General features: G+C 39.3%; 1 protein-coding gene across 3 annotated transcripts in view; it reads right to left on the minus strand.

Annotated features, from left to right (window-relative positions):
* ARID1B (AT-rich interaction domain 1B) overlaps positions 1–23,621 on the minus strand; it is a 325,304-nt gene that overhangs the window by 204,291 nt on the left and 97,392 nt on the right. For all 3 annotated transcript variants that reach the window (XM_053972619.1, XM_053972618.1, XM_053972621.1), the window contains one exon: positions 20,969–21,079. In XM_053972619.1, coding sequence (XP_053828594.1) covers positions 20,969–21,079 — 111 coding nt within the window. The remainder of the gene's footprint in view (positions 1–20,968; positions 21,080–23,621) is intronic.

Genomic DNA, 23,621 nt, shown 5'->3' on the forward strand with positions numbered 1-23,621 from the left:
GTCCCAGTGCAAATTCAGAGGAACTCTTCCATGCACATGTACAAATAAAAATATTAAGTCAAACAATTACAGGAAGACACATGCGATTACATGTAATTATAAATGCCATTCTACTAGATCTAGTGTCCAATGATGAAATGCAGCTACATTTTGTTCCCAGATTGCTTAAACATCATTATTATACCATACACCTGTATTAGGAAGAAAAAAGAGCACATATTTTTGCAATTTAACACAGATGAAGACTAAGTAAACAAAATAATACAGTAAATTAAGAAACAGAAGTTTAACGGATCCAACCTGTCCATGTTAATGTGTTAAAGCAGTAAGTTGATTTCCTATCTCACAAGAAAGGATTCAGAGGAAGCAGGAAAATGAAAGCTTTTCTGGCTACTGATCAAACAACACCTTACATGATAACAAAAATGTAATTACATGCAAAAAAAATAGTTTGTGAAAATTCTGGATGAGAGAGAAAATTTCAAGGGAACATGTGAGATACAGGGACATGTAAAAAATTGGTAGTTTTGCTATTCTAGTTAGTAGGACAGTGAAATGCCTTTTCTGTCCTCGCTTTTAAAAACAAACTTGAGATTTTTTTCATTGGCACTGTTTTTAGACCTATGGCATGACTCAGAACACTATCAATACAAATGAACATTGAGTTTTTCCTTCCTGTCTTCTGGATTTTTACTTCAAAATTGTGAAGAAACTGGCTGTCGGTAAGAACAAGTGGCTTACCACACAATTTTGAGAGAAGCAGACACCTGCACTGTGCAAATCTCTCCACTCTTTATCAGTACAGTTCAATCTATGACCCAAAACTCCTCTGCTAATTTCAACCTTGGACCTTACTTGAGCAACGAGTAATAATTTTCAGATTTTTTTTTTGACAGGGACAAAAGGATTCCAGGCGATAGCAAGAAGCTCACTTCCACTTGAGAACTGATCAGACTATTTCAACTCAGTTCTTTAAAAGGTAACATTTTCTCATTACAGAAAATCTCTGAACATCCCTTTTCAGATCACAACCACATCATTAGGGCCTGCCACAAAGCCTATTGAAGTCAATCGAAGTAATTCAAAGACTTCAAAGGCTTTGGATCCAGACCTTATGTAAAACATCCAGATGCGGCCCAGCAGCATCTTGCACTGAAGGGAAGGCAATGCCTGCCCGAGCCAGCGGCGCGGCTCTGCAGGACCTGGCACAGGCGGGACAGCTCCGCGCTGAGCACCTGACACCAGGCTGTACCTGCTCCTGTTGGAGGGCTCTCGGTCAGGCTGGCCCACGGACCGAGTACCCACGAGCAGCTGGAGTGCATTAGGCAGGCTCCGGGAGCACATTTTTCAGTTTTGTTTCATCCAAAAGGAATCCAGCTCACTCCTTGCCTGCTGGGTAACGTGAATCAAATGGTAAAGGGCTCAAGCCAGAGCTGCTTCAAAAACGTTTGCCTGATATGAGCCAAAATGTTTATCCAGCTCCACTCCAGCATGCTACAGCTTGAAGGAGCAAGGCCAAGTTTCTGTAAAATAAGGTCCCTAAGAGAAATTGAAGAGGTCTCCAGAAAAACTGTGGACTTCAGGGGCTGCAGCACGGCAAGTGCCCTCAGAAAGAGTACAGCTTAGAGCCACAACTACAGCTCTTGCCCAGTGCTGACTTCTCAATACTCATCCTCTGTACTCATGATGGATCCAGTGCCTTCATATACAATTAAAAATAATGACATACTACTGTCCAAAAAATTCTAAATCTAGGACTAAAAGTAAGCTATATTATTTTCCATGAGAAACCAAGTTCAACTTTCAGAACTTTCCACAGTCTGGAAATTGAAGATCGATGGCATCACTATACTATTTTAGGCCTGCACACAATTTTCTGTATTTTTTTGAATGGTTGACTAATAAACTATCTAAGTTCTCAACACCTCCTACTTAACTTTGAAGTATCTTAGTGTAATTCAAATCACTGTTCATTGTTAACACTCACGTTTAGGAATAAAAAAATTAAATAAAACAAAATAAAAAATACTCCCCTCCACCCAACACTTCAGCAAGAATATAAACAAAATATTTCAGTGATGTCTTTCTCCAAACTGACTCCAAACTAGTTTTGCTTTTCCAAAAAGCAGAATTTTTAAATATCAGCTGAGTTATTTTCAATGCGTAAATAGGCAAACACCTGAAAATTTTAACATACTTTATACAAACTTAATTTTGGACTGCAAATAAAATAATCTCAAAATGTCTTCCCTGCTGTAAAGAATTATACATATTCCACTGATCAGCCCTCCCCCAAGCTGAAGCCACGCTTCGTAAAATTTACCAAAAGGAAATTTGTGATGAACTAGAGTGTTTACTGATGTTCAACACTGGTTTAAGTAAATTAACCCTAGAGTAATAACTATTAATTATTTTCATAAAATATATTATTATGTTCTGTACTCTGAGCAATCACATTTTAATTTGGGATACAGCTCTTCTTCTGAGGTATAAAAGCAAACCTAACATAAAAAAGGACATATTACAGTTGTCTTTTCATTTGATAAGTGAATGAAATTAAAAAACAATTTCATTATGGCAGTGCTACAGGAAACAAACACACAAAAAAACTACCAGAGCAAAACTGAAGAAGACACTTAACCTAGTTCTGAAAGGACATATCAAACCAAAAATGACAGTATTATATCACTATTATTAGCTTTAGAAACAAAGCTTTTAGGAGTAATTTCAGTTTTTAGTCCATTACCCTAAATGATGGTATATGTAAAAAGAGCACATGCAGAAATGTAGTTTGAGAAAGATTAAGAGATTATTTTAGAAGCAAATCACTCCATAAATAAAGCATAAAGGGAACACAGCATCATTCAGGAATGGACATCTGTCACCCAAGCAGATACCACATCACACATTCACAGCTTAATTCTACAAAGTGGAAAAACAAGACTTGAAAAAACCACATAGTCTTACACGCATTACATTTATTTTTAAATTTCCAGTTACCATAAATATCATCAAAAAGTATAAACATTACACAGAGAGGAAATGGCGAGAAATAAAATGAACTAAGAACAGAAGAAAAGAAAAAGTCACATGGAGTAGGAAAAATCCAGCCCTATCCTGAGTAGGTCTAGTGCTGCTTTTCTTCTAGTGGGGGAGGGAATGAAGAGGGAAGAAAAGTCACATTCAATGTCATTTTGACAGCGACCTCTTATTCAAAAACTATTATTTTTCCATCTCGAATAAGAGAGAACCAAGTGCTCTTCATAATCACATAAATGACCTACCACTCTCTAAGTGCTCTCTCTTAGATCAACAAAGAGCTATCGGAAGCAGAAAGTATTGCACACTACTCCCCTGTTGCCTCAACCCAAGTCGTCCACACAGCTCAACCTACTGTAAGAGAAACCTTGAAAGGCCAAAAGCTTTAGGAAATAGACTTATCAGACTACCCCTCCTCCTTGAAGCAATCCTTTTAAAGCTTTGCAGTATTAAAATTATAAAGACACAGAGAAAAATAAAAGTTAGGAGCAGGAGACAAGCACAATGGGAATTAACTTATATTTTTCTAGGAGGAGCTAATCAATAGCTTTAAAATGGTGTTTTACAAGGGTGGGAGGAAAGATTTCAGTTGTCTTCAGAGGCAGACCATTCCCTAATGCTGCATTTTCAGTCAACTTGTGCAATTAACTAAATTAATATAAAGGTACTTATTGCAAGGCATGCCACACCAGAATGTAAACTGACTGATGCATACTTCTTTGTACTCATACCCCCTTCTTTGGGGGAAACAGAGGTATCTGTCCCCATAACATCAATGGCAAGGCTAAGGATCTTTATTCCAAAAGAAGAACTATTCCAGGGGTTGGAGGTGTTTGTGTTGTGTTATGTTTTGTTTTCAAGGATGAAGGGATAAATCCCATTCATTTATTCGTCTTCAGTTTTTTCCCTTTAACTGAACCAGGAAAGTAGCCAAAGAAAAAATTGAAAACTGTACCATGTGAAAAAAAAAAGGGGGGAAAATCCCCAAACACCTCTTTCAGACTACAGTATTGCCAAACACACAAACATCTCCCAGAAATGCTCTGCTGCTATTTTGAAATCCAACTGCAAATTACAGAAGTTTAATTAAAAAAGAAGGATCTGGTATACTGAGCGACTTAGCAAGTCAGACCTCAGGTAACTCACAAGGTGGAAGTAAGGGGGTAGTGCACAACCCAGATATCCTGCCCTTATTACTGCAACTGTCCCGAAACACTCCACAAACTCCTGTTTCACCTGTGAGGAAAGCTGAAGTCAGGAGTGATGAAAGCTTACCTTCACCAGGCAGGTCAGCCTGAAATCCTGACTGTGCAAGAATTTCCATTCATCCATGCAAACCACTTGAAAACGTGCAGACCAAACTACTTCTAGTAGATGGATTTGCTGGAAATTCAAATCCTCTCAAAGAGAATGGGTGAACTACTTCTGACAAATGGCATTTGTTGAAATGCTTGGTGTTCACAGGCTGCAATAAACTGGGCAATAACTAAGAGCTGGGGAACAAGGACTGTGGCAAGCACTGGGATTGACTCAGAACTCCTTCAAAAACTAAATCCATATATTCACCTCTACCACTACCATAAAGCATAAAGATTAAGTTTACATTATCAGTAGGAGGAACCAACAGGCCATAATGATTTTTTCTGTTTCTACCAAGACAGAGTATAGTAAGTCACAAAGGAAAAGCAAACACAAGAACACCCTAAGAGAATCAGAATCCTTGGATCTGACCTTCTCTCCATATTCTCCTTCTGTCATCTTTTTTTTTCCCCTGCTTCCTGCACAGCTAGCTGTACTGCTGACTGCAGAACACTTACCGAAGAATGCATAATTACATCCCTTTAACCCCTTGCTGTCTCAGTGTATATACTTGGATCTAGGGTTTTTAACATTCCCCTTCTCCCACCAAAAAGAATGAAAATAATTTGCACAGGCTAGTAATCCCCCAAAAATACAGGAATACCGCTGATATGGTCCTATTGCCAAAGTTTCCAACCCATACAAATTAGACTCCCATGTTACTTCACTGCTAGCTGCTCTAGTGTATTCCTCTCTGCTACATTTTATTTCAGACTGCTCAAGTCAGTGAAAAGCAAGAACATCAACAAATGAACATTTCAGGCCTGGTAGCTTCTGTTCATGTGGTTTTCTACATGAATCTTGCAGTCTGCAAGTGCAACAAACCCTTTGACTTCCATCATATCAATCCCTACTCTGAAAGAGCTTGAGAACCTACTCTTATGTCAGTGACAGTAATAACTTCCTGTGAATTTTGTTCTTCATTCAATGTCTAAAGAAATAAGCAACTCTTCAAATTAACAAGTACTTTTGAATTTTTATGGACCTGGTATGCAATCTCAGGCTTTAGTGCTCGTGCTTTGCAAAATTCAGTAACTAACATATTCTGAAATAACGCTTTCTCATATAAGCAGTAAATATGTTTGTAAGCCCTAGCTGCTGATGTTAACAACGACAAGAATTTTTTTCAAAATAATTTCAGAAGTACTTGCTGTTGTGTTTTAATGCACAGGAGACCTTAACTAATAGGCATACGAGACCATAGTGGCAGTCAGATGAAAATGATGGAAAAACAAAAATCCTGATCTAAAAAAGACTTAAACAAAAAACATTCCATGGGCCATCAGCTAATGAGAATTAGAGGTTTTTCCCCTCCAATTTGTCTCTATTTCCAGCTAGTCAGAGGAATGGCTGAAGACTTAGAGTTCTGAATAAAGATACTACTGACCTATGAACCACTGGTTTCTAAATCAACCTTTCTTCACTTATGTATGGTTTGCAAATATATTGTTTTCAGCAAGGCTTCTACCTGTGCTCAAGGATGTTGTTATAGCTCAGCAGAAGGCTACAAGTGTTATCAAGGAGAGCTGTATTTTCTGGTCACTACCGGTAGAGTGTAGGCTGCTGTGTACAACAGGTTTGCAGACTGTGTCCAAGGGGCTTGAAACAGACACTGAAAGAGAGCAACAGGGTGGCAACGGGGTAGAACAGATGTTAAGAATTACTCAGCCTAATCTAAACTCATTGAAACCAGTGAAGAAACCCACTTCAGGAAAGTCTGAACTGAGTCCTCTAAGATTAAGGAGAAGTGGAAAAATAGAGTGAAATTTGCATTCATTTGGGACTACTGTAGCTGTTGTTCATTGACTGACTTGGAAAAGTCACCTTTTGGAAGAGATGTTACTGGTGTTCCAGTTTGGATTTTTTCTTCCATGTGGTTGTTTTTTTTTTTAAAACAGGCTCTCTAGTCTTTTCTTCTCATTCCAAATCAAAGACTGATATCACCTACAAGAAGCCAATATACTCTTTGACTACCATGGCAAAAAAGTAATAAAACATACAGAGCTTTCTGATCTTCTGTATGTTCTTTTGTATCATGCATTATTACAGTTAAAACTGAACTGGTTTTAGTTAAATTGTTTTATGAAAATTGTCATAGTTTGACAAGGTCAACAGAGCTATGACAATTACATCAACAAAAGGCCTACACAAAAGATTTAAAAGGAATTGAGAAACTGAAAATACCAGGAACTCTGGAAAAACCTGCAGAAGGAATAATTTTAAATTGCTCTGAATTCTGCAAATACAGCACTAAGAAGAACATTGAGTACCTAAATAATTAAAGTTTATCCTCTTTATTGAAACAGTCCATGTTTGAGAATTCATGTGCGTTTTAATGTTTAATTAAGGGATTTAAACGTCGTTTTAAGTGAAAACTCAGTGCAACCTTAACTATGAACCCACGAGGTCACCTCCATAATATATTCATGTTGGGAGATCCAGGACCTGGCTTTTACATAAGTCTGTTACTACAAACACACAGTTCAAATATCAGTCACAAGCACGTGAAAAATCAATTTACAAGGAGATGAAAAAATAAATGTTCTAGGAGATAGGATATGCTAATGAAAATTAGTGTAGTGTGTTTGCTTTTTGTCCACATCCAGGTTTTGGTTTCACATCCAGTGACTGCTGAGACATGTTTATTTAGTGATTAAAAAAGAAAAAAGATTAAGCAGCAACTTTGAAAAGCCCTGTGTAGATAAAGATACGCCTGTTTTAGAAGCAATTAGTAATTTCTTATTCATGGAATGTAAACTGTGTTGTCTAATTTTCCCAGAATTTGCAGATTTAAGGCGAATGCAACTCAAAAGATGAAATTCATACCCATAAAGCCTATAGATGAGAATAAGCCTCTAGTCCAGCCATTTAATATATGCAGTTGTACAATACTATATCTGCACTTAGAGGAGATTTACCCATCATTGCCTTTTTTTTTTTTTTAATATTTGAACAGAATTTTAAAAACACATAAAAGAAAAAACTTTTTAAAATGTATGTTATTGCCACATTCATCAACACTACAACACACCAACTCCAGGCTGGCCCGCAACACAGCCCACAGCTGCTGTTGGCCAGAAGTACATACGGGCTTCATGCAGATCTCAGGAGGCCAGGGGGCTGGGATGCCTGTCCATCTGCCATCCACCCTTGAACTCCCTGAGGCACCAAATATATGTCCCTTGAGTTTTAGATGCACCAAAGGTGTCTAGAGGAATCACATGGATGCTGAAGATGGATGTGGTGGGAAGAGCAGGAGCCCTGCATACACAGCCTCCCCGCTCGGATACCCGAGCACAGTCTGCAGTCAGCTCTGTAGGTGAAATAAATCTCAGCATTTCAGTCCACTGTCCAAAAGCTGCAAGTCCATCCCACAGGAGATACCATCTACATCACCACTGCCACATGGCATCAGTAAAAAAGGACAAAATCTGAGAAATATTTGCCTTCACCTGAGATGTCCTTGGAAATTTTTAGGACAGAAGGATCTGTGATAGATACAGATGGACAAAGCAAAGTGCCAGTAAGCACCCCATAACAACAAATTCAGAGTTAAAAAAAAAAAAGGGAGGGAGGGGATTGGGAGAAAGTATGAATTCCAGGTTTGCTTGTTACCCTCCAAGTTTGTAACACAGAGACCATTTGTGTCGGCAGGGATGACTGAATCCCTGTATCCACAGCATTTGACTGCACTTGGATATATGCCTCCTACTAGAGACTAAAATGAAAGCTATATTTTAGAGCACTGAAAAAGTGAAACAAAGCCTGCAGCTTTGTGTTTATAGCAATACTTCTACATGTCTAGATGTATTTCACCAGCTCCATATTAACAAGAAAGGTGGTTGATGTAAATACTGTGTCCCCAGGACTGGTCTGGATTGTTTGTTCGCCAGTCCTTCCACCATGAGGTGCATCTCTTTTGAAGGCAGCCAACAAAAATGCTACATGTAAAGAGTATGGGGTGAAAACACTATGGACAGAAGAGAAGATGGGCACACAAATTAAAAGGCAACCCCAAATTATTTCCTCAACCCAAATGCTCCACAATCATATCAAGGCTCGTGTGTGCTGACTTCAGCATCTGCTTCAGTTCAATTACAAGAACAGACCAATCTGCATTGCTTTTTAGAGTGTTTCAAAAAGCAGAAGTATTGAAAAAAATTAATCATAAAAAGAAAGCTTTTTTTCTAGTTTTGAACACATTAAATGGGAGCAACCAAGTCTGCTGGAGGCTTGGCTCCAAGTTTTTGAAGACAAGATCAAGAAGAGAAAGGGTTAAGTCCTGAAAAATAAAAGAGCAGCAGAGCAAATCTGTCTACATGTTTGAAAGGGCCTATAAAATGTTACAAGCAAAACAGGAAAGCTTGTGTTAATAATGCATAAACCAAAGGAGGGGGGAAAAAAGCTACCCATTTAATGGAATAATGCTTTTATCCCCGCAGTTAAAACGAAATAAACCATGACTATTAATCTGGTAGGGCCATGTAAAAGCGCAGTTTTTAAACATTTTCTAAGAGGGGACAGCTCAGTGAACGCTCCGGCGAGCGGGGCCTTCGCAGGGCCGCGCTCGGCGCTGAACACCAGGCTGGGCTCGGCGGAGGCCATTACCCGCCCGTCGCCATGGCGACGCTAACAGAGCGCCCGGCTTCAAAGACAAAGCTGTAATTTCAGACGAGCAGCAGCCAGAGGGAGCGGGGAGAGCTCCCTGCCACCTCACCAGCCATTACACAAATGCCCTGCACGGTGCCGAGGCGGCCAGAACGCCGCCCGGCCCGGCCCGGCCCGGCCGAAGGACACACGACCCGAGCTTGCTACACCGACACGCCTTCGGGTTTACGGTGTCATTCCAACCACCGCAACAACAAAAGTCGTTTTCACTCTTTCATCCTATGTGAAAAGAGTGGGTATACTTGTGAGATCATCAGTTCTGGGGAGAAAACCCTCAGCGGGAAGGAAAAAGCTCACTTAAGTTTCGCCAGTGTGTGGATAATGGCAATAAAAAGTAATGGCAGTGCAGAAATAACAGACATTAACTCAGCTTACACAGTGCTGTCTCATCAATGTGCTCTTATTAAACGTGACAAAAATATCCACTTGGAAATCAATCTGTAAAGCTGGCCTTGTAGCCTAGCAATAGTTCAGCGTGCTGCTGGGGAAGCCACGGATCCATCGGATGGACTTTTTAAAAGCTGCTGTACCGAGTCGTCAGGAGGGAATGCAGCTCTTCTCCGAGGTGCCATGTTCCCCACTGCATCACAGCCATTCGCCGAAACCAAGATAAAAGTAACGCTGGGTTACCTTGCAAACCCCTTGGAGAGGAAGCAGAAGAGATGGAGAAAAGCCAGATCCTTAAACAACCCAAAATTTGGAAGTATATTTTTTAATGTTAACATATACAGAGATATGTGTGTATAATCAAAATGGTATTACAAGCATAAATTGGTTGTTGCCTAGTCTGAAGGAAATCTAACCCTGTTGTGCAGAAATAGGGACACTTTGCTTCCCTCTCAGTACAAAATTACTGTGAGGTTTTGTACCCTTATCGGAAAGGCACCTTCCCACCTGAGAGAGCCCAGAAGTGTCCAGAGACACTTCTAACACTAAACCCCAAACACAGCAGCACAGAGCACCCTGGTTAGCCAGCAAAAACAGCACACAAATCATGGACACAGTTCAGCCTAGGATGACATGTCAGCCCGTGAGCTGACTGGGTGAGCAGCAGCACAAGCCACCACACCTGTCCCTGATCCACATTCTCCCAGCCCAACGCACAGTGGGAGCAGCACTTGCTGTTGGGTTTTGTCACTCTGTAAGGCTTGGAGATAGGTACTGCTCACAAGCTTGAGCTGAATCCTGCACGTGACCCTGGACCAATAACCCCAGACTGAACTTGGAGAAGCATAAGTTGCCTGATCTGCACTTGTTTAATCATGAATCTCTGAGTTCTGCGGAATACAAAATTCAGCTTTTGACAAACCTGAGTCCATGTTACTCAAAATAAGCACACAGAAATTGAGAGTATGCAAAAAAATCAAATATACACAGATGGGTATACAGAATGTTTAAGATTGCAGGGAAAAGTAATAATTTTGAAAAGAGGAGGTTTATAAAGGAAGAGATTGGAGAGTTTTTTTTGTTTCTATCTTCTTTTAAATGAAAAAACCCTTTTTAAAAAAACCCTTTGCACCACAGCTGATCATATATTTTGTTTCGAAGTTTCATCTTTAATGGATGTGGGTGGTGGAGAAAAAATGTGTCAGACTATATCCTTTAATTACTTCTAAACTCTGGAGTTTCACTTCATGCTGTAAGTGAAGATAGTCTTTAGTTGGCCTGGCTAGCTGACTACTGCCCTCTGACCACATCTCCATGGAAATGGAGGTCAAGTGATCAAAATTCACACAGAAGGGAAAGTTTGGGTTTTTTTTGTAGCAAAAATAAGGTAAAGAATTTACAGGATACACTTGAGTCTGACCTATATTACTGTGAATATAGCATTGAAAAGCAAGCACTAGAAATCACTAGTTCTAACCAGCAAAAATTAAAGAGCTGAAGCGTAAGCATATGCAGGTATATGCATGGGTGCATTTCTCATCATTCATAGGATTTGATATGTAACCTCTGGTTCTTTGCAGAGGAGAAAGACAACTCTGTAGGTAAGCCAAATGGCCCCTCTCACACCGAGCTGTGGTCTCAGTGGTGGAATGACCCTCTGGCCAGATGCAGCCCAAAGCTGCCAGAGCCAAAAAAACCCCTGTATTTCATCATACCTCAGAAAAGAAAAAAAATGCTGTTACTGTGATTTCCAGTGGGGTAAAATGTCTAAAAAGCCCTGTGAGAAGAATCAGCAATCATTTTAAAACATTGATGCGTATAAGCAGTCTTCGTAAATCTTCTTTAAAGGTACAAGCAAAAAAAAAGGAAAGTAAAGAAGACTGAGAGAAAACAGATTATGAGAGAATCCAAATGAAGCCATGAGATGTTACTAAAAGAAAAATTAATTTGGCCAGGCCCTCCCAAACACCAGCAATAAAATCCACAGATTTTAAGATTTTACAGCCTTGTTTCAGTAAATTCTGAAGAGCTGTGCTGAAAATTGCACTGATTTTTTATTTTTTTTCCCACTTTCATGTAGGCATGATAATAATGATACAACAAAGAAGATGGGAAAAAATAGGTTTCTATGAAGCATTCATTAAGCCACATTATTAAAATCTTGACATGAACTGTAAGTTAAAATAAAGGAAATAAATAATCTGGAGTTTTTCTTCCATCTCCACTCACCCATGGAGTATCATATGAAAAGCTGCTAAGGCTTTCAGTTTCAAGTCTAAACCTAAAAGATAACAGTTTGCATTAAGTTTTATCCCATACCATAATGAATTAGTTCACTAGGGTCAATGTCTGTAGTTAATCCATACACCACTTTATCTACCTATTTAATCTTATTTTGATTGTAACAATTGAGTTAAAAAATCTCAGATCACTTCCACTTTCTTTATTTCCATACCTTTCAAAAGCAACAACTGGCTACAGAATAATTTGCAGTTTAAGAAACAAAAACAGTAACATTTTATATCGCTTTCATTACCTTTTGTGCAAAATGCATTGGGAAATTTCATCAGCTAGGATCCTGTAAATATACATGTGAATCTACACCTTATTCTATGGCATGAAACAAGCTTTGTCCCCTACACTAAGTCCACTAGTGTATATTCAGCCAACCTTACTAAAGCTTCCTGATACATAATGCATTATTGCATGCAAACATAAATACAAATGCTCATATATGCTTATCTTTATATTACTTCCCAAAATGATAACTTAAATCAGAAGGTGGAAGACAAATCATTACATGAATCTCCACCTTGAAGGGAAAAAAACAGAACAAAACTACCAAACCCACCACCACACACTGATACAAATTCATACAATTTAGCTATAATGTAAAACAAATCATCCAGGATGGCATATTTTCCTATCCTAATGCAATTATTCAAATGTACCTCAAAATTCAGGTCCTAAGTCTTATTTAACACAGTAAATCTCACAATAAGGTTAAGATGATTAAAAGGGTCATCTGCAATTGCAGATGCATGGAAGGAAAGAGATCAAAAGCCTAGAAACTGGGAACTGAAAGTAGCCCTTTCCTAGCATTATCGGCTTTTCTATCTTAATTTCAACATTTTATGATGCTTCATCTCGAAAATTACACTGCCAACTCAAACAGGACCATCTTTACAAAGTTTTATGCTTGAAATTGAGTGGGAAATGGCACAGAATAATCTGCATGGTCTTAGCAGCAGGTTAAAATGTAAATGCCTTCCAAAGACAAATGCAGACGCCCCTCTGCTTGCATGTGTGTGTGTGTCTATGTATATGTATTTTTAAAGGTAAATTGGTAATGGAAACTTATCTACATGAAACACACTTCAAAAGCACTGCTCACATACAGCACAATACAGCACAGATTGTATAAAAAGTCACCATATATCACTGTCTTCAAGAGAAGATTCATAGTGAATCTGAGATGCATGGCTCAGCAAAGAAAGGAAGGTTGTGGAGGTTTAAGTAGTACAAGACATTAGATTAAAAGAAAACGTATTTAAGGAATGCTTAAAAACCCGTTTCAAACCTCAAAAAAATCCCAAAAAGCAACCAACAACAAAAGAACACTACTAAAATGTGTGAATGGCCTCACACTACAGGACTGAATTTGTCATTACTTGAACACAGTAGTATGAAACAGACAGTATGTTACAAACACTTCCCATTTGCACTGTGATGGCATGTAGAATCCCCAGCAATTATGGACACACCATAAACAATCAGACAAAGCACTGTGAAACCTGGCCTAATCTTAACACTATTGACCGTGACTGCACAAACATCTGCGCACACAGAAACAGCAGCTGCCCAGGACCACTCAGGAGTCAGCGTCACATCAAAGACTGGTAACTTTTTTTCTAAACATGAAAGCTGCAACAATAGCACCAGAAACCAACATGTTCCAAGCAAACAGGAATGGAAGAAGAAAAAGAAAAGGAATCTACTGCTAGACTTCAGATATTGCTGGTCAGAGTGAGTTACTGTGTTTAGCCAAGGTTATGAAGCTGAGGTCATACTTCACAACGGTTGGACAAGCAAAGGAGTTACTGGGAAAAAAAAATTCCATCTTACAGGAAGACTTGTGGTAAAAATAAAGAAAAAACATTTACAGTGTCTCAGGTACTTCCTGAAATGGTATTCAAGTGAGTAATACTCCTTTGTCTTACTTTCTGCGTTGTAATCCCCATGTTCACACAGGCATGAACAAAAGACATGCACCAGTGAATACATTAAGCTTTGGAATTTATAGTATGCTATCAACTCAAAATTTACAAACAACCAAGCAGATAAGTTATCTGTGCTTTTATACACTATACATGTATGTACACACATTATGTAAAACACTCAAACAGTAAAAATTGATCCCCAAATAAAAAAAAATCCCTAGCACTTTAGAGATAGATTCTCAAATGCAGAACCTAAAGGCACTGACTTGGAAATTGAAGCAGATTAAAAAGACAGCCAGTGCAGCTACTGCCCCTGCACAGGTATGTCTGAGCCATGCATGCAGAGGCACCAGTGCTACTACAGTTCAAGGCCTTGCACATTAAAGTAACCTTGGGAGCTTTCAGCTCTCATTTTAAGCTGCAAGATTTGGTGGTTCAGGGGCTACCACAAGTGCAGTTCAATCACCCTGGCTAGGATGGCAGCAGCCTCTGTGGATGGATCAACATGAGTCAGGGGGTGGTAAGGAAATAAAAATTAAAATGCTTCAACCACCCAAATTAAATCTAGTTTCTTAATTTCTGAATCAACACCAATACTATTGTGGTATTGGGAAGTAAGTGATGCAACTTCTCACGGCTTCAAGAAACATTGCAGGAAAAAAGCTACTAATACTTTACTATTCCACTTAGAACAACATTGGCCTATTTAACTACAAGTTTTTGCAACCTTAACCACTATGGGGATCTATAATCCCTTAGCAGGTTTCCCACATAAATTTCTTGTAGAGGTCAGACTAAGTATTTCTTTTTGCATTTGTAAATTTTCTTGGATCATAAATTAGCCATTTTGTTATTACAGGGATGTTGTAAACATTGTAAATGTAAAGTATTTTGAATCTGGAAAAGGTGATGAATAGTCAAGTATCTTTTTTACAATACTTAGTGAAATTATTTTTTATACTTCAATAACAGCCTGAAACTGTTTTTTTTTAATAAATATGATCAATCTGTCAGGCAAAATCAAGTAATTCTGTAAAGCACTAAAGACAAATTAATAACAACAGGTCCTTCTCTTCACACTATAAATATTAAGAATACCTAATTCAAGCACCTGTAATTTTGGTTTCTATGTTTCAGCTTAATCCTACATGGACAACAACACAGGGCTGCTCTGCACTACTTTAATTGCACTTTTTCCCCAAAATGGGACTGAAAGTTAATGTACAAGTTGACTCTAGGACAATGAATCACTTTGAGCACCCTACATGAAGTCCTGAAGCCAGATGTAAAATGTGGGCTAGGATGTGGGCACACAAAGTTCCCTCCCCTAATAAAATCACCAATGTCAGTGGTGCTGCAGTGGCTCACACTGGTTTTGACCCATTATTCTGACTGACACAAATGGGAGGCCACAATGGGAAGCTCTGGATACAGCAGCTACAGTGCACGTTTTGCACCTCAGAAACACACAGAAATACATATACTTGATCTCTCTATACATATGTGTTGAGTGAAACTGGTTCTAGCTACAGGTTTACAAAGAATGTTAAGGGGAAAAAAAAAAACAAAACAAAACAAAACAAAAAAACAACCTAGCAACTGCACTTGATCCAAAATTAAAATAACTTTGAAAAAAATAGCAACTTCTTCCAACTCTGCACGTAATGGCTAAGAAAAACCTTTGAGATAGCTTAGTCACTTCTTTGCAACTTGAAGCTTTTTTCCTTTTATTCCAGGCTTAAACAAAGTTCAGTGGGGCATCAAACTGCCTCAGTTTTAAATTACAGTCTGTACTTTAAAATAGAATGCATGCACCACATGTTCCTGAAGCTAGAGGGTAGGAGTGTTATTCAGTGAAAATTGAAGGCTTGTTGAGTCAATAATCTTCTTTCACAGAGTAACAATTTTCAGCTAAAATTTCTTGACCCAAACAAAGGAAAACAAGATCATTCAGTTATTTTACAATGTTGCAGAAAAGAGAAAGGAAAAGTGGGAAAGAGGCACACCAGTTTTATCCTACCTGATGTAAAAACAGTGCAGAATTTAATTCACAAGTATTACATACTCACATTTCTTTCTTTTTCATGGTTTACTGTACTCCCAAACAAATATTTTTGGGCAGAGACATGAACAACTTCAGGACAGATTTGCTATCATGTACTACACACATCTATCAGCTGGCAACAGCATTTGCCTCCCAAGAATTAAAAATAATCAATTTATAGGATTTTTTTTTCTCTCCTTTCTCAAATCACAACCAATACTCTCTATTTTTAAAACAGTACTTAAATTTAGATCAAACTTTGTATTTGCTTACCTGCAAAGAATTCAACAAAGATTACAAAAAAAGAGGGTCACTGCACTATCTTCTCCTGTAATAATGGTTTGTCCTTACAAAAAAGGCTACAGTGGTAATTAATATTTACATGATGGTAGTGCCCACAGCCCTGATCATGATTAGGGCTTACTGGACTAAGCTGTATATAAATGTCACCAGAGTCCCTCGTCCTAGTAGTTTAATCTCTGAGAGAAGAAGAGTTACCTCCTGCTCCCAATCACAGTTGCTCAAGTAATGCTGGGAAGTGTTTTCCTGGTCTATTGAGACTTCACCCATTAAAGGCATTTGTTCAGGGTATGCTGTTGCTTGAGATGACTTTGCAAGCTACTTCATATTCTAGAAGTGGGACAGAGGATCTGGATTCCTAAACCCTCCCATGTATTTTCCTCATAGCCTACACTGACTGAGATCCATCTGAAATGATGCTGTTCTATGAGCCAAGTGTATCTAGTTTCGGATTTCGTTCACTACTAATTCCCAACAGAGGTCCTCTGAAATCTAATTTAGTACCTGCCTTCTGCAACAAAAAAGGTGCATCAACTGGAAGAAAAACTGTCCAGCACTCTAAACATCTTTCAGAGGCTCATTAAAATGAGGTAGAACAGAACTGTGAAGCAGTTAATAAAATCAGGAAGGGATTGCTGATGTGCTCTTTTCCACGGTACCAAGCATAATGAAACAAGACAACTGACATCTTAAAAAAGTTTATCTGTCCAAGCAACAGTATGTATTATTTTGAGCTCTGAAGCTCATACAACTATAGACGTGTAGAATCACAACCAACTTCGTCAGGTCACAGCGCTGCACAAGATTCAAGTGGCATTTTACCTCCACTTCTGGCTACTATTTTGTTTTGCATAGGAATTGCTCTGCCTCAGTGAAAACACCCAGTGAATAACTGATGTCACAGAATGAATCCATAAACTCTGAATTCTGAACAATCTAGCAGAGTAGTGATTCCCTCAACTCCAGATACAATCTTCCCCTTCCAACACTGCATGACCTCCAGAAAGCATAAGATAAACCCAAGTTAAAACACTAAAGCTACAATTTCCCTACAGTTTACATGGGTGCAGGTGAGGATCACCACAACCCAACCTTGTCCACAGCCTCCATCATGTCACAGGCTCATGCTCGTGCCTCCGCACTTGCACTCATGGGCTTGCATTAAGCAGCTTAGGGATGGGAACTGGCAGAAAACTCACCTTACAAAAAGAAGTGAACTGTCTTCTGTCTGTCTGTGGCTCTGTGACTGCTACAGGGCCTGACTGTGAACACTGGAATCTGCTGTGCCACCATGTCTCAGCTGACAGGATGACAACATCTCAAACCCTTCCAGTAAGATCATACAGTCATTTAGGATATGGCTAAAATCAAAGCTGCCGTGGCCCCCACTGTCTGTCCCCTTTCCCATCACAGCTACTGATTTCCATCTCCTCATCCAGGGTGCCACTGATGCCCATACAGTTACTCAGTGATTCAGTCAAAAACTAACCCAGAAACAGAGAGAGATTATTTTTCATCTGGTTCAGTTCCCCAAGTCAAACCCACTGGCCAGTCCCAGGAGCAACAGTGGAGGAGATGGGATGGCACAGACAACATGTGGTGGGGCACACAGCAGGAATGCAGCTGCCCTGGCTTACAACAGCTCAAGATGCCACAGAGCTTTTACTGTAGGTTGCAACAAAAAAGCCATAGCAAAAACCTGTCTTTCAAAAGCTTGGCAACCTTGGGCCATTTGACCTCATAGCTCAAAGCAGCACACCTGTCGCTGGGCAAGAAGGGCCTTATTAAAACAAAGTAACAGCAAAAACAGTAGCAGCTATCTGAAATGACTTTAATACTCATGCCAATTTTAAAAAAATATATTAATGAATGTTTTCTGTTCCTCATTCTAGCAACACAATCCAATGTGAACATTTATAAATGCACTTACTGAAGACAAAATAAAGGATTAGTCTTCATACACACACAGCCTACTACTGACACAAGCTCCTTTACTGCAACAACAAATCTGCAGATACATCTTTTGGAAGCTTTTTCCTGTAAGTCTCCTCCAGCTTTCTCACAATAGAAAAAATGTGTATTTTGCTATTATTATCCCTTAAGTCTTGATAAATATGTTCTGTAGTAGTTGCTCTCCAGACAATTTTATTCAGGCCTCTCCCCCTTTATTCCTCCACTCTAATAGGGAACAGTTTCTGTTTATGACTTCCTTTCCTTCACAGAGTTCCTAACTCCCATGTTTTCTCAAAGGCTTGAGATTTCCTTCTAATTGTGACCCCAACAAAAGTGCTTGGAGCACTATTCTGTGCAACTTTTCATTTGGGCTCTCAGTCACTCCACATGGTCAGAGACCCACAGGTCAAACCCTCCAGATATCAGAGCAGTTAGGAAAAGGAAAGCAAGCATTGTATAGAATCTGACAGGCCATTAGAAGTAGCTAATAAAGCCATATTTTGTTTGTAGCCATTTGTTACCAACCCACATTACAAATTTGTCTGCTTTGAACTTTATGGGAACATTCAAGCCAGGACTTTTATATACAATGTGTGAAGGAAACGGAACAACTATTGAGCTGTTTAGCTGTGCTTACTGTGACACAAACCTGTTGAAAAAACTCCCCCAAAGGGTGACACAAGCCAGCATTCAGTGCTGCAGAAAGTGGCCAGCTCCTCTTCGAATCCATCAAAGGGAAATTCTTTTTTTAAAGCCACATCAGAGAAAACCATTCACCATTTAGTATTACATCTCTTTTGTTGTTTTTCAACACTTGTATAAGCTTGCTATATAAGTGCTGTGATTTTACACAATGCCCTTAAGAAATAAAAAGATAACGGGCAAATTGTATAAATACCAGAATACCATGAAACAAGACATAACTAACTTTTATTAAAAGCCTAACACCACTGCTGTAATTTCAAGCCTCACAGTACAGAGACAACTTACTGACCACTATCCTGAAGAACCACATTACCCAAAAACAACCTTAAGAAGCCATATCAAGTGGAGCTAACTAGGAATACTGAACAAGGAACAGTAATCAAGGGTTTTCATAAGCAGTCTAAAACAGAATACAGAACTCTCCTGCTTCAGGGAAAAACCATCATGTTCAAACCATTACCCCAGATAGACTTATATTAAAGCTTTTAATGTATGGATCATCAAAAAACCCCTTGTTGCTGCATACGAAGAATTGAAGTTGTTTTTAAATTTGGAAAACAAAACAAACAAAAACCCCACAACAACACCAAAATACAGAATTACACTATCCTCCCCCTCCACATGAAAACAGCAGTGTTTTTTGAGTGTATGAAGTGTTCTCAGGTTATGCATCAAAGCTTTTCAGTAATTAGGAGTCTCAGTAACAGCATTCGGGACCAACTTCGAGTTTGCTCTGTGGCCAAAATGGTTAACATTCACTGTTAATGCAACCAGCTTACTCATACCTAGAATAATTATGAGCTACTAAATATACCAAACACTCTGGGACACAGATAATACCCAATACTCTGCTTAAATATCATGATCCTGGAGATAGGACAGAGCATGGATTAAAAGTAGGACAATTGCTTAAGAAAAAACACAGGAAAATTAGTGGAACATTAGCTGATAAATAACTTTTACTTTTCTCCACCTTAATAAACACTGTTCATGAAAAACTGGGAGATAAAAAGTCCTTTTTAGTATCCCTGCTTTTTAAACTAGGTAGTTGTTGCCAAAAGAGTTTAATGTCCACAGGAGCTACTATTTTTAAGGTAACTGCCAGCATCCATTTTTGAGAACTGTTCAGACAAACCAGTCTGTTTAAAAAAGGGCTCCTGAAAACTATCAAATACTAGGTTCAAAGCAAATGGATATCTTTTCTCATACCAGTTTCCATAGCTTCTCCTGAGACTTGCATGTCTCAAATGTCATGTAAAGCATTTGTAGCACATATACTCTCCTAGGTGCCGAAGATGTAACTTTAAAATGCTATGAAGATGTTTATTGCCCTATTTTTAGGGATTTACAACTGTGCCATGTGCCAGAGGTAGTATATACAACATACTACCAGATTTCACAAATAAATGTGATATCTTGATGCAGTAAATTTTTCAGAGATCTCCCTGCCAACTGCAAATGAATACATATCCAGTGAACCATGGGAAATATCTTACATGTTTCTGATACGTTGTTCCAAGCCAGAGGTCACATAGTTTATAAAGTCTTCATCATTTAAGCTGAACATATTCTAGTTGGTTTAAATTCATGCTGGTTTATACCAACAAACAAGAAAATCCCCAAACCACAAGGAGCACACAGAGACAAGGCTAAGTACTTTGTCCATTACAAGACCTTCAAAAATGCAAGCAGCTGCAATGTCTTCACAACATATATTCATTTATGCTGTTTCCCTCACAGCAGAATGCATAGAGCTCAGAAAAGCTGATAAATATTAGTCCAAAATAATCTCCTAATCAACCTAGCCTAAGTATTGCTGTCATTCCTGCTTCTACACTTGTGTAGTAATAGATAGTAGCAGAATTAACATGTCAAACTCATTACTGATTATCAGGGTTTGGAACAGACAGCTCTTGGTAACAGTATTCTAAACCAGAATCTACTGAAAACATTTGAAAAAGGACACAGAAAAAAGCCTCCTCCTCACCAGATTGGTTTGTGCAAGTATGGAATTCCTAAAGTTAAAAAATCAATCAATTTCCTCTATGCAAATACACGTGTGCAGAAGCACAGAACATGCATGTGCACAAATAGTGTTGTTCTGAACCAGAACAAGCCTAAGCCAAGTCCATTCACATAGAAGCTATCTGTTCCCATATTTTTAAAAACAAATTTTCATCAACTTTATTTAGTATTTCTTTCACTACTTCTCACCTGCTCATCCCAGATGCAACGAACTGGTATGTAAAGTGCTTTCAATTCTAAAATACTGAAACAAACATTAGTTTCTTACTGGTAAGCTCGATGGTCTTTCTTGCTGGATTAGATTCAAGTCTTCATGGTTAGGCTTTCCTGGGGCCATAGGGGGTTGAGATCTGGTTCCATAGCCTTCCTGAGACATGTCCTGCAACAACAGTTGTACAAGAATTATTAACCTGACTCAGTAATTATAATTAAATCTGCATCATGGAAGGGTGAAAATAAAACAGCTGAGTGCTGGTGGGTTTTTTTGATCTGAAGTTTTTACCAGTTAAACCTTCCTGATACAAGTGTCAAGTCCACACAGGTACCGCTATGACATGTGCTGTTTGTAAAGAAAACCAGGGAGCTGAGATGCATGCCAACAATCAGCAGGGAATCATACCACTGGAACATGGGAAAACACACAAAACCAAACCACTTAAACAACCCCCATTTTACTGTAAAAGAGTTAGTAGCAGGCATAAACATTCATCCTACTCTAAGACATATTCTCAAGCGTTTTGATAAAATACTGAGCCAGGTGGAAGACTGGACTTGAAAATAGGATTGCAATCACGCTGTGTAATCAGACTCCTGTAACAACTCTGGATTTACCATCACTACTACTGGCGCAAATTTCAAACCCTGGCCATCAGGTCATAGCACAGAGCAGAGTCACTGCATCTGCTGAAGGCATATTGTTTGAAGGGTTAGAGGGCACATGTATTTGATCAAACATAGCTCCAGTAACCTGGGGATTTTCCTCCCTACACATGCCCAACCAGTTGTAGTTAATGGCCCAACACAACACCTACCATGCACAGGTGGGGGGAGCAATGAAACAACCTCCTGTCCTGCACCCCATCTCCCACCCCCCAGCACAAGCTCATTTCACACACAGAGATACTTGCCCATTGCAAAGCCTTAAATTCAGGCTTCATTTTAGCTTCTATAGCAGCTTCTACATCAGCTTCTTTAGGGAAAACAACAGAAAGCTCAATACTGACTTCAGCATGTATAACTGGCAGAGAAAGTTGAAGAACCAGTTCCTGCTAAAAAAGATCTCACCTTTTTCTTTGTTTTCAAATTATTTAACTCTCCTCTCCTCTCCCCTAGTTTACTACCAGTTCAGTTTGCTTCAGCCACCCTAAGGCCTTTGATTTTGTGGCATGCCTGAAGCAGGCAGGAGCTGCAAGGCACAGAAGGACAGAGCAAGCTACCCTCTGCCCCACCCCACCCTGATGCTGCCTGTGCAGGATTGCTCAGGCAGCCCAGTGCCCACAGCCACAGCTGTGGCTCGTGCACAGACTCCAGAAGGCAGCTGGCTGGCAGAGCAGGAAAGCTTTCTGTCTCTGGTTTTAGCCCAGCTTCTGACAGAGAGAAATTTGTTAACAACTGTACCATTTCCATTCAGCCCCTTCCACCCATTTGGACTCTCAGAGATTATTTTAAGGGACGCAGAAAATTCAATGGGGCTAATTAAACAAACCCCAGCAAACCTGATACGATATAAACCCAGCAATAAATGACCTTATCCCTAAGCCTGTGCCAAGTAAAATCAAGAAACACTTAAAAGGCCAGCACTTCAATGTGGTTACCAGCAGAGGGTAACAATTAGGCTTAAGGGTGACAAAGGCTGATGGCTGAATGATTATTATCCCCTGTGACCCCCCGCACACCCTCCCGCCCAGATTTCCACTTGTCACACAGCTCTCCTGCTGCGCACACCAGCAGGTTCCTGTGGATTAACAGTGAGGTTTAAAATCAACAAATGGCACAAGGCCTCCATTCAGCAGCCTTCACCCCAGTACAAAGGAGTAGAAAGGTGCAGGACAGCTTCACAATAGGCAAACAAATGAGCAAACCTCTGCTTTCCTTTTTATTTAAAAACGCGCACGCACGCACACACGCACACAGACACAGGCACAGACACCACGCTCATGCACACTGGGGCTGTCACTACACAGGCACTCCCAATAAACCAGGCAACCCAAGATTTCAAGTTCCAATTCAGCATTCAACGCTGTTCTTCCTAATTCTTAAAAAATTACACCAAATAAAAACCACTTGTCAAAACAACAACAACAAAAACCACACAGCTATACCAAGAGTGGTGAAAAAGGATAAATGGGATATTCAGTTTAGGAGATGTCATTGTAGAAACACAATTGTTCCTTTTTCCAAACAGACACTACAGGATTTTGCTGGGAAGCAAAACATGTTTTTTTATATTTTGAAAAATCAAGAGTTATTACTTCCTTATGAAGTACCAAGCATGAGTTTTTCCACATGTTTGCAAGATTTTAACCTTGCTTCCTACTGAAATTTCCAGGGAGACCAGAGCAGGAGGGAGAAGAGACAGCATTCTTTCTCATGAGAAATACTGCAAGTTGAATGGAATTTACTTTTACCTGGGTATTTGAAGACTGTGTACGAAATGTCTTTCCACACACTGAGGAGCACATTAAAAACCCCCGACACAACACCCTTTGTCTTTTTAAATACACTGTTTTCACAGAGCTTTCCTTTCTGTCTATAGAAAAATCAAATCCATTTGCGGAGTTGTAGGTGAGGTTTGCAAACACACAGACATTTTTGTTTGTTAATGATGCAGGCACCTGTGCACTCCAAATGGGACTGAGATTACAAACTCTTACATTTTCTGTAAAGCTATGTAGATACTTGGATCACTAGAAACTTGGAAA

The sequence above is a fragment of the Vidua macroura genome, chromosome 3, assembly GCF_024509145.1.
Source record: "Vidua macroura isolate BioBank_ID:100142 chromosome 3, ASM2450914v1, whole genome shotgun sequence".
NCBI classification, from domain to species: domain Eukaryota; kingdom Metazoa; phylum Chordata; class Aves; order Passeriformes; family Viduidae; genus Vidua; species Vidua macroura.